We start from the raw sequence: 12236 nt of genomic DNA, 5'->3' as shown, positions 1-12236 counted from the left end.
TATGAGTGAGGTTTTTCTGGCAGCCTGGAGCCACTGCCACACCAGCCCCAAATAACACACAGAGACGCTGTATTAGACATAATGATGTTGGCCAGTTACTAGTTTCTTACTGGCGAGCTCTGTCTTAAATATTAACCCATTTCTATCAATCTAAGTACTTCCACGTGGTCTCATCTTACCATCTTACTGGGGAGAGGGGCTGACATTCTGCTCTTTCCGTCCTCCATCTTGAATCTCCTCCCTACTACTTCCCCTTTCCACCTTGTCTCCTCGCCCCTATCTTCCTTTCCTATTGGCCGACAGTGCTTTATTTGTTAACCAATAAGAGAAACATATTTACAGGCTGGCATTTCCCATCACTGCCCCAACTAAGAAGAGTCTAGAGCAGACCCTCAGATGGAAGAAGACCTTGGGTAAAAACTAAGAGAGTCTGGGAAAGCTGGGTGCAGTGTGTCCTCACTCAAGCAAACTGCCAGGTGACTGTTCCCTGTGTCCCCAGAGTGCTGTCTGCAATCACTTTATAGCAACGGTTTAATCCGCTCTCTTCTCCACAGTGTTTGACACCAAGGTCACTGCCCACCGCCAACATTTAGACCCCAATGTGGGCTTTTCCATAACACTTCCTTGTCCAGCTAGGTGAAAGCCCCAAGAATCTCGGTCCTTGTGACACTGAGCTGTGGTTAAAATGGGGAATAAAGGTGCTTTTTGGTGATGTCGGTATCACCTGTGCCGGGCTCCTGCTGTGCCAGGCTTGTCCAGCAGACACCCTTCTGGATGCTTTGCAGAAGGGCTGGTGACCCATCACAGAGACCAGAAGTAAAGGGCAGATCTACCTGAGCACTGTGGTGGTGAAGTCTCTTTAGAGACTACGGAAGTCCAAAATACATGGCTAACTCAAATGTGAATTAAAAAGAAGATGATCAAGAAACCGAGAAGCACTCACTACACGAGCCTCTGGGGAGGACAGGACAGTGGATGTCTTTCTTCCTACCCACTTCTCTCCCAGCTGGGACAAAATGTAGGACCATGTCCACGCTAGGCAAATATTTTACTACTGAGTAGCGCCTGCAGCATCTTACACTGTTTCTTCTACATGCCTCATGGATGCAGAGGCAACCAAAGAATACATCCCTCAACCAGCACTGTCTAATGAAACCATGTGCCCAATGCTATCATTTGAGCCTATTTTATAAAGCAATTGTAGGTAATGAAACAAAAACTTGGGAGCAGGTTATTAAATACTCCTTGTGTGCATCTATAATAAATGACATTAATTGCTACCTGGAATTATAACAAGAAATAACCTCTGGGATATTTTTCTCTGAGTTGTAAAATGATAATCCGGGAGTAAAAGGCTCCGTATATTTTGAATGACTATTTTTATGACTACCGAATCATCTGAAATTTCCAATACATAATGTGACTATTGATGATAATTCAAAGGCAAGAATAATTAAAATGAGAATGTTAAAAAAAAATACAGCAGCGAGAGTCTGAGTGAAGTTCCCTCTATTGTCCTCTACTGGCCACTTAGCGAGCACTAAACAGCTGTCACAAGCAGGCACCTCATCTGCACACTCACATTTTTCCAAGCTAAGTAACCAGAGTAGGCAAGTGTGTCCCAGAGATACACCATACGGGAGGAAATAACACATAGGGCGAGATCTTATCAATGCCTCTCTCTATAATTCCATTATCCAGAAAGTTCTGTGCCACTATTCTTGAAACGCTTGGCAGAAATTTCCTTTATCCTATTAGCAATCATGCACACACAGCTGTCAGCTGTACCCTTAGAGGACATATTTTACCATGTACTTTATAAATCATAATTTAATCATCGACATCTCATCATTTTTTATTATGATTATTACAATCATTGTTATAATTTAATAGAATTATTAACTTAAAATGCAATTTGATCATCTAGAAAAAGTGCTGATCAATATTCACTGACAGGCTATGCAGTATTTATTCTCCATTGGTCTTGAAGGTCACAGAGTGAAGGCTTTGTGTCACTGACAATGATTTGCTCCTCACAAATATATCGACAAAACACCACAATTAGTCTTGCTTCAATAGACACACACAATAAAATGAATTAAAAAAATACAGCACTCCACATACATTAGCTCTTCTGTAAATCCAAATGCAATGTTATTAAGGACACATTGTTCCTTTATTTTAAAATATTCTACTTGTTATTTGTCATTAATCTAGCTGACTCTTTACAAGGAAAAGACAATTGTATCTTGAGATAATATTTAAACACAGAACTTACTGATGTGAGAAAACGTAACCACATAGAGGGAAGGATGCTACTAATAAATATCCAGTTTACAGGAATAAGCAGTCATTAAAAATCAGAGCCAATCAATCTTTTGGTCCACATCAGCAGAGGTCCCGCTATGCCTTGAACACTTGTGTTGATGACTTCCACACTAAGCCTAAGCGTAGGTTCTCATGATCCCTGGGACTGGAGATCAGTGCTGGCTGCCTGCAACTGCACTGGACACGCAGCTGAGCAATGGAAAGGCTGGGTTTTCATCCTGTGAGGGAATGTCTATGACAAAGTTAACATCTGCTCAGCCTTGGTTTGCCATGATGAGCCTGTAGACACAAATGATAGCCAAACAGAGCTTTCTTCTCTCAGAGAAAATGAAATATTGATCACTTATCATAAGAAACAGTGACCAGTGTACAAACAGGTCCTACCTCATACGTACAAGTCAGTTATTTATTCTCTGACATCGCTATCACTCAGCGGATGTCATATTGTTGCAAGTATTCACTATCAGTGTCTAACCGGACCTTCATGAAATCAAAGTTAACCTTCCAAGAAGTCTACTATTTGTGGATTAAAAGCTTGTCTGTGTAAAAATGCTGGTATGGAAAAGATCACCTTTCATTCAGGAAAATGAAAACCGAGGCAGCTTACACTACACAGAATAGCTACTGGCTTAAACGCACAATGGGGGCAGTCAGCAAACCACAGTTGTCCTGAGAATAAGATGAAACAATGCCACGAGCTGATGGGGACTATCATATGACAGCATGATGTGCAAAAACGTAGGACGCTCTGTCTCATAAGTTATGTAGAAGTGACTGTTAGAGCCATGACTAAATAGGACTGCAGGACTGTATAAAACCAGCCTTTTAAATGGTAACACTGCTTATTAACATGATGTTGTGATAGGTCAACACTGGGTTAAACAGAAAGCATCAATTGAACCATTTCCCTAAATAAAGCTCCGGGGTGCAATATTCTGAGCACTCTATCCAATAAGAAATGCTTTTACAATGGTACTGTGGTGACTGGGAAACATTGCTATCATCTGTCACACTAATAGCAGCAAAGTTCAATATGCCAAACAGCAGGCTATTGGATGCCCTTCCCGAGGCTCTGGGATCTGCACACACCACATCAATACTACACTTTAAAAATCACAGCGAAGCACACTGTTTTCATTTCAGGGTTAAAATATGTGTCACATATCTTTTTTACATATTTCTTAACATCCTGTCTTTAATCACTGTCAAATTTCCATACAAGTCAAAAAAGTTAAATACAAGGTTTCTTTGTTATAATGTCTCTAAGCTCTTAAAAGTCTTCAAATCAATGAAATGTCATTTGGCAGTGAATTCCTAATATGCTAAAGTTTTCTATGTATGTCAACATGTCTTTTGGTAGGCAATAGAGTGACTATGTAAAATCATGTATTTCTGAACTTCAAATGAGAATTGCTGTGAAAAACCTCTGGTCTAGGCTTCCATATTTACGACCAGGAAATTCCTTCTCAACATGTGATCATATGGAATTGCAGAGGAGCTCTGGAATGCCACAATAGCAAAAGCAGCATTAACCCTTTCTGAGAAAAAGAACGGTAAGCCTTTTCCTAAGGCAGTTGTGTGTCCTGTTTCTGTCTGAGAACCTTCTTGAGGGCTAAGAGGACAGTAATTTGTAAGTCACACAGACCTTACTACATACCATGCCACCCTGAGGTTTCCAAATGGCTTAGGACTTTTAAACTGTTTCTGAGACTCCCTGCCAACACACCCCCACACCCCACACCACCCCCCACCACACACACTGACACACACACCACATACCCCACCCACACACACCCCCATACACACACACACACACACACACTGTTTTGACAAACTGCATTGGTTTGAAAAGATACCCAGTTAAATGTTGGGGCCATGGCAAAGACATACTGACTAAAGAATTATATATTGTAGGTATTCAAAGGATGGGGAGCATTTCCCTAGCTCCCCCCCCCTTTTTTAAAACCAACATGGGATTCTATTCTGGAGCTCCTTGAATATCACCAACAGTTCAACTAATCCTGATTTTCTCAGACTACTGTCAGTACTTTTAATGGGGGCAGGCAAGGCCTCACTTCATAGCCCTGGCTGGAGCTTGCTATATAGACCAGGCTAGCCTCAGACTCCTGGCTCTCCCTGCCACTGTCTCGTGGATGCTGGATTAAAGGTGTGTACCACCCTCCCAGCTACCTCAGTGTTTTCGGAATCAGAGATGTGATGTTGACTTCCAGGAAGAATCTTAAATTTCTTGCTGTAGTTTTATTATGTCTCAGTAGGCAAATATTTGAATGCTAAATGTAGCAGCCTTGCCAGTTCACAGGAATAAGAGCCTACCGGATCTTTAAGGGTGCTCAGCTCAGTTGTCCCTACAAGCCCACAAAGCCTTCTCCCTCCCTTCCTCCCCCTGATCCAGTAACTGTCTCTAGTCCAGCCTTGACATGTCCAACTGTGTCAGCTACTTTTGTGTATCTGTGGTCAAACTATGTAACAGAAACAACTTAGACCAAAGACTTGCTCTGTCTCACAGTTTCACAAGGTTTATCCCCTGGGTGTTTGACCTCCTGAGCTTGGCCTGGATTTCATGGCGGTGGGAGAGTGTGAGCTTGGCCTGGATTTCATGGCGGTGGGAGAGTGTGGTAATCTCACTCCAGGGTGTGGCAGGGAGGGGGATGGGAGACTACCAGGACAGACAGACCCAGATACCCTAAAGTTTCCAGAACACATCATGGGCTGGGAACAGGCTGTGGGGGACATTTTACATTCAAGCCATAACATCCTTAAGCTCATGCCATTTCATACGCCTACTTAGTCCATATCAAAGGGTTCACAAAATCTTCATAGTTCCAAGACCGTTCAAAAGTTCAACTTCAGAAACTCCAGTGATACTCAAGATAATCTTAGGTATGAACTCACGTCAATAAATAAGAAAATGACAGCTACTCACTGTGTAGACCAGCCTAGCCCAGATGCCTCCTTACACTAGTCTCCAAGGGTTGAGGACCACACAGCCTGGCAGTCATAGCTGTGACCCTGCCTTCTGCGACACTACTTTCCAACAGTGCAACATGCTGGCAGAAACAACTCCAGGGTTACTTCAGCTCAGGGTGCCAGAGGGTTCAGTCCATGGGCAGCATGTTCTGGAGGATCTGCTTTACTTCACGGCAGACAAGAAAGGGACAAGGAGAAGATATCCCGAAGAACCCACTTCAGTGGCCTACGTTTTCTTCAGATATATCAAGCTGTCATCAACAGCTACGGACTAAGAGTCCAATACAAGTACTGTGTGAAACTTGCCACATTCAAACTAGAACACCGCTGCTCTGTGGGGGGAGAGAGGCTCACACAGAAGGCTCAACTGGACAGCCATGCACAGCCAGAGGTAAACTCAGACTTGTCTTAGGACACAGCAAATGATGCCCAGTGAAGTAGATTAGTACTAACGGGGCACAGAGTTAACTACAACGGCCTTTGTTCAGCCTTCAGGGATAAAGCACCTCAGGTGAATCATAACAGTAATAAGACTACTGAAAAATCCTCTGAGGAATATAACAACATGTAGACAAACAAGGGCAGGGGTGACACACAAGGCAGTCAGGCCCCGTTACTAGGCGCCTATGAGCATGGAGCACATGTGGGTGGGGCACAGAGATAAAAGAGGGCATCTGGGATCTGAGATGAAGCTGCAGGACTGCGCTGACCGCCACTCTCCATGATCTGTTCCTGGCTCATCAACAACACTGGGGTTCCACGCCTGCCTTTCTATTGTTTCCAGAGCCAGAGTTTAGCAGATTCCCTAAACATATTGATTATGTACTTACATGATCCAATTGTGCAAGGTATTTGAAAGTTCTACTTTGTTAACACTGTCTCTCCATAGTCGGTTTGATTGTTTTACACAACTGTCTAAAGTACTCCAAGAAGACAGACTCTATAAACACACTCAGAATGACTGCCTAAGAGGTAGAAATTTAAATAATGGATTTTACCAAATCTTGATGGAGTAAGGTTAGAAATGACTAAGTTAATACACTTATGTTTTAAAAATCATTTCTGTGGGTTTCTCAATTACTTATAGTCTAAATCTTTCTAAACAATAGTTGTATCTAAATTCTACTGAACGACTGGAAATTTAATATACAAATCCAGTGACTTTGCAACTGAGGCAAAACTGGCCAAGGAAGTACAGCAACAGTAATAAGCTTATGTTGGGAACTAACTTGTTATAGAGGCAGCTCAATCTTCCCATGCTACTTCGAGTGAAAACTGTTGAATGTAATGGTATAAAGCTAAAAGTCCAGGATCTCTAAGAATCTCCCCTCAATACCATCAGCAAATCCAGCTTGAAACAGCCTGAATTTCAGAGGTCAAGTCTGTGGCTGTCAAGGATGGAGAGGATTAACTTTTAGGTATTGACACCTTAGGGTCAAAGGTGAGCCTGGAAGGCCCGAGTTATGTCCAGAGGTTGCATGGACTTCAGCATAGGTCCTTGTCAGAATCCAGGACACAGTCCTGAATCCTTGCTCCCAAGAAGCAGCCTGCAGAGTCCAGGTGAAACAGACCACACAGGCTTGCCCGGAGAAGGACACCCCCCCCCCCCAAAAAAAAAGGTGCTCTAAGGGAGCCACTGACCTCATCAGGGCTGGACGCCTGGTACGTGCGGTTCTCATCACTGAAGTCTTGGTCTGCTTCAGCAAACTCAGTCTCTCCAGTGACTCCTGCCCGAGCCTCGTACACGGGAGTGACGTTGTGACAAAGGGCGATGGCTTTCACAGCTTCATGGACTCTGCTGCTGACGCTTTTTTTAACTTTAGGGGTTGAAGACTGGCTTCTTCTCGGTGCAGCAGAACTTGGGTTGTGGCCACTTGCTTGGGAGTGTACCTTGGGAGTTAACGAGGACAAACAGAATGAAGGGTCTGCACAGAAATTACTGGCATGTTTTATGAGGTAAAATAAGCTGCTTGAGACAAGAACAGAGATTTGATTTTTCTCTTACACTGTACCCATGAATATAAATCACTTTTTGTCTCAGCAATGCAAAACGCTTGGCTATTTCAAGGTTGTCAAACACACCTTAGTATCTGCTACGATCTTAAAGCCGGGCTCGTTTCCATTCCTAAGTTCAGTCAACAGTTACTTTACTCCTTACAACAGCAAGTAGACATCAAGGCAGAATAGTCACCTCACATATGCACGTAAAACAACACCACAGCAAAGCAGCCAGAACTCTTAAGACTCTCCCGTCTCTGAACTTTGGTGGCCTAGTTTGTAGCTAACACAGATTAGATATAGTAATGGCTGTGTCCAGGAAAACAAGCCTGACATCTCAGTCCTGTTCATGGGAAGCAACTGCCCACTGGGCACTGCAGATCTCCCTAAGGCCCATCAGCTCTGGTTATGAGTCAGTGACCTGTCACTCACCTCCTTACCAGGGTGGGTGACAGAGCACACGACCCAACCCACATTCTCCTATCAAATTCAGAGATTCGGGACAGTGCTTAGAAGGGACTGAGGGTCAGAGAGCCTGCGAGGCACTGAGTATGAGCCTCTCCCCACCGAGCGCAGGCGGCGTGAGGAGGTGCGTGTGTGTACCCCTGCACAGGTACGTGCTCAGTGCGTGTGTGTGTACCCCTGCACAGGTATGTGCTCAGTGCGTGCGTGTGTGTACCCCTGCACAGGTACGTGCTCAGTGCGTGTGTGTAACCCTGCACAGGTCTGGCTCAGTGCCGTGGTGTGTAACCCTGCACAGGTACGTGCTCAGGGGGCCCTCGTGTGCTCAGTGGTGTGTGTACCCCTGCACAGGTATGTGCTCAGTGCGTGTGTGTACCCCCTGCACAGGTATGTGCTCAGTGCGTGTGTGCACCCCTGCACAGGTATGTGCTCAGTGCGTGTGTGTGTACCCCTGCACAGGTATGTGCTCAGTGTGTGTGTACCCCTGCACAGGTATGTGCTCAGTGCGTGTGTGACCCCTGCACAGGTATGTGCTCAGTGCGTGTGTACCCCTGCACAGGTATGTGCTCAGTGCGTGTGTGTGTAACCCTGCACAGGTATGTGCTCAGTGCTCAGTGCGTGTGTGTACCCCTGCACAGGTATGTGCTCAGTGCGTGTGTGGTACCCCTGCACAGGTATGTGCTCAGTGCGTGTGTGTACCCCCTGCACAGGTATGTGCTCAGTGCGTGCTCAGTGCTCAGGTGTGCTCAGTGCGTGTGTACCCCTGCACAGGTATGTGCTCAGTGCGTGTGTGTACCCCTGCACAGGTATGTGCTCAGTGCGTGTGTGTGTGAGGCCCTGCACAGGTATGCGTGTGTACCTGCAGGTTGTGCTCAGTGCGTGTGTACCCCTGCACAGGTATGTGCTCAGTGCGTGTGTGTAACCCTGCACAGGTATGTGCTCAGTGCGTGTGTGTGCACCCCTGCACAGGTATGTGCTCAGTGCGTGTGTACCCCTGCACAGGTATGTGCTCAGTGCGTGTGTGTGTGTACCCCTGCACAGGTATGTGCTCAGTGCGTGTGTGTGTGTACCCCTGCACAGGTATGTGCTCAGTGCGTGTGTGTGTACCCCTGCACAGGTATGTGCTCAGTGCTCAGTGCCAGTGCTGTGGTGTGTGTACCCCACAGGTATGTGCTCAGTGCGTGTGTGCCCTGCCCTGCACAGGTATGTGCTCAGTGCGTGTGTGTAACCCTGCACAGGTATGTGCTCAGTGCGTGTGTGTAACCCCTGCACAGGTATGTGCTCAGTGCGTGTGTACCCCTGCACAGGTATGTGCTCAGTGCGTGTGTGTGTGTACCCCTGCACAGGTATGTGCTCAGTGCGTGTGTGCACCCCTGCACAGGTATGTGCTCAGTGCGTGTGTGTAACCCTGCACAGGTATGTGCTCAGTGCGTGTGTGTAACCCCTGCACAGGTATGTGCTCAGTGCGTGTGTGTGACCCCTGCACAGGTATGTGCTCAGTGCGTGTGTGTACCCCTGCACAGGTATGTGCTCAGTGCGTGTGTGTACCCTGCACAGGTATGTGCTCAGTGCGTGTGTGTACCCCTGCACAGGTATGTGCTCAGTGCGTGTGTACCCCTGCACAGGTATGTGCTCAGTGCGTGTGTGTACCCCTGCACAGGTATGTGCTCAGTGCGTGTGTGTACCCCTGCACAGGTATGTGCTCAGTGCGTGTGTGTACCCCTGCACAGGTATGTGCTCAGTGCGTGTGTACCCCTGCACAGGTATGTGCTCAGTGCGTGTGTGTACCCCTGCACGGTATGTGTCGTGCGTGTGTGTCCCCTGCCAGGTTGTGCTTGTGTTGTACCCCTGCACAGGTATGTGCTCAGTGCGTGTGTGACCCCTGCACAGGTATGTGCTCAGTGCGTGTGTGTACCCCTGCACAGGTATGTGCTCAGTGCGTGTGTGTACCCCTGCACAGGTATGTGCTCAGTGCGTGTGTGTACCCCTGCACAGGTATGTGCTCAGTGCGTGTGTGTACCCCTGCACAGGTATGTGCTCAGTGCGTGTGTGTACCCCTGCACAGGTATGTGCTCAGTGCGTGTGTAACCCCTGCACAGGTATGTGCTCAGTGCGTGTGTGGCCCCTGCACAGGTATGTGCTCAGTGCGTGTGTGTACCCCTGCACAGGTATGTGCTCAGTGTGTGTGTGTACCCCTGCACAGGTATGTGCTCAGTGCGTGTGTGTGTGTACCCCTGCACAGGTATGTGCTCAGTGTGTGTGTGTACCCCTGCACAGGTATGTGCTCAGTGCGTGTGTGTGTGTGACCCCTGCACAGGTATGTGCTCAGTGCGTGTGTGTACCCCTGCACAGGTATGTGCTCAGTGCCCCCTGCACAGGTATGTGCTCAGTGCGTGTGTGTAACCCCTGCACAGGTATGTGCTCAGTGCGTGTGTGTGCACCCCTGCACAGGTATGTGCTCAGTGCGTGTGTGTAACCCTGCACAGGTATGTGCTCAGTGCGTGTGTACCCCTGCACAGGTACGTGCTCAGTGCTCAGTGCGTGTGTGTAACCCTGCACAGGTATGTGCTCAGTGCGTGTGTGTAACCCTGCACAGGTATGTGCTCAGTGCGTGTGTACCCTGCACAGGTATGTGCTCAGTGCGTGTGTACCCCTGCACAGGTATGTGCTCAGTGCGTGTGTACCCCTGCACAGGTATGTGCTCAGTGTGTGTGTACCCCTGCACAGGTATGTGCTCAGTGCTCAGCTGTGCTGCCCACAGCATCGTCACCCTCTGTCTGCATCACCTTACACTGAGCTGCTCCAGCAGCAAAGGAGTTCAGTCCCTCTTCTGAATTATGCAATGCTCATAGATGCCTAGGCAATTTAATTTCACACGAATTCCATTACAGAGTAAGCTCTTAAATCCCTAGTGCTTCCAGTGGGTGAAGACAATCAGGTTAAGAAAGACCTGTGCTACATCAGAGTGGGCCAGAGACACAGCAAACGGGGACTAGCGAGTCCCACAAACACAGTCACACTGGCAGAGCCCATGACCTTTAGTCAAAGATCCTCAAATGCTCTTAGATAAAATAAGCGAACTTTAAATATCTGCTATACAATGATTCTTCATTAAGATAATTATTATAAACCACATATGCTCTATAATAGTCACATTAATGGATACCATAAGTTAACTTTACTATTTTTGGGGTCTCCTATGCATCCTAGACTGGACTAGAACTTTCAACCCTCTTGCTTCAGTCTCTTGAGTGCTGGGATTACAGGTGTCTACCACAACACCCAGAAAAATGAATATTTTATCAGGCAGTGGTTACTTGGTAAACACTTCACTCTGGACAAAGATTGCTAGGAAAAAGGAAGCTTGAGCTCTTCTCTCCTTTAGATTTTTGTTAAGCTCAGCAGTATGAGCATTTGCCAAAGACACGCACGCGCGCGCACACACACACGCACGCACGCACGCACGCACACACACGCACGCACGCACGCGCGCGCACACACACATGCACGCACGCACGCACACACACACACACGCACGCACGCACACACACACGCACGCACGCACACGCACGCACACGCACACACACACGCACGCATGCACGCACACGCACGCACACGCATGCACACACGCACGCACACGCACGCACACGCGCACACACACACGCACGCACGCACGCACGCACACGCATGCACGCATGCACGCACACACACGCACGCACGCATGCACACACACACGCACGCACGCACGCACGCGCGCGCACGCACACACACGCACGCACACACGCACGCATGCACGCACACGCATGCACACATGCCCACGGATACAGGGTAGTCCAAATGGCTCCTTAAGAATATACACTATTGCTGGGCCCTCTGAGGTTGAAGGCGGGCCCCTGTTGCTGAGGACTGCATACTTAGGACAAAAGACTTGTATTTTTTTTTTTTTTTTTTTAGCTGGATTTAATCTGAAAGCTTCCTTCCTACAGTCTAGTTTCTATAGTACCAGAAAGTCCTTTGTAAGCTGCCAAGGGAGGGAAAGAGCTGTGACAACTATGACCCACAATAATGACAGTATGAAAAGACATCTGTAAAGGGGCAACAGATATGGCATTCACATGGTGGTGGTAACTAACCATTGTCTAACTGAACTTAAGGCTCACTCAACAGGAGGGAGCCCATGCCTGGTACTTGAACCCTAGCCAACTACCTGGGGCTGTGAGGTTATGGATCCTAAAAGAGAAATCTACTTCCGCCAGTTTGCTAGACTAGTGTAATTCTCTAACTACATTCGATCGTAGCCTTGCACCCATAGATCAGCGTAGCTACCCTTCACCAAAGAAACTTCTCTCTAGAACAAGTAGAAATGGACAGGAAACCACAGCTGGACACAATCAGTGATCAGTGGCTACATCTCTGGCTCAAGGAACATCACATATGGGAGTTCAAGGACCGCGTGAGGC

The 12236-nt window shown here is 47.3% G+C and overlaps 2 protein-coding genes across 3 annotated transcripts in view; one reads left to right on the top strand and one right to left on the bottom strand.

Annotated features, from left to right (window-relative positions):
* The window catches only part of Pard6g (par-6 family cell polarity regulator gamma), a 1244350-nt gene that overhangs the window by 631152 nt on the left and 600962 nt on the right, over nt 1-12236 (top strand). The window lies entirely within an intron of this gene.
* Nucleotides 1-12236, bottom strand: part of Atp9b (ATPase phospholipid transporting 9B (putative)) — a 166331-nt gene that overhangs the window by 30880 nt on the left and 123215 nt on the right. For both annotated transcript variants that reach the window (XM_051202233.1, XM_051202234.1), the window contains exon 15: nt 6958-7206. In XM_051202233.1, the coding sequence (XP_051058190.1) occupies nt 6958-7206 (249 nt within the window). The remainder of the gene's footprint in view (nt 1-6957; nt 7207-12236) is intronic.

The sequence above is a fragment of the Phodopus roborovskii genome, unplaced genomic scaffold, assembly GCF_943737965.1.
Source record: "Phodopus roborovskii unplaced genomic scaffold, PHOROB, whole genome shotgun sequence".
NCBI lineage: Eukaryota > Metazoa > Chordata > Mammalia > Rodentia > Cricetidae > Phodopus > Phodopus roborovskii.
The sequence above is the reverse complement of the archived record's forward strand: the minus strand, read 5'-3'. Positions and strand labels throughout refer to the sequence as shown.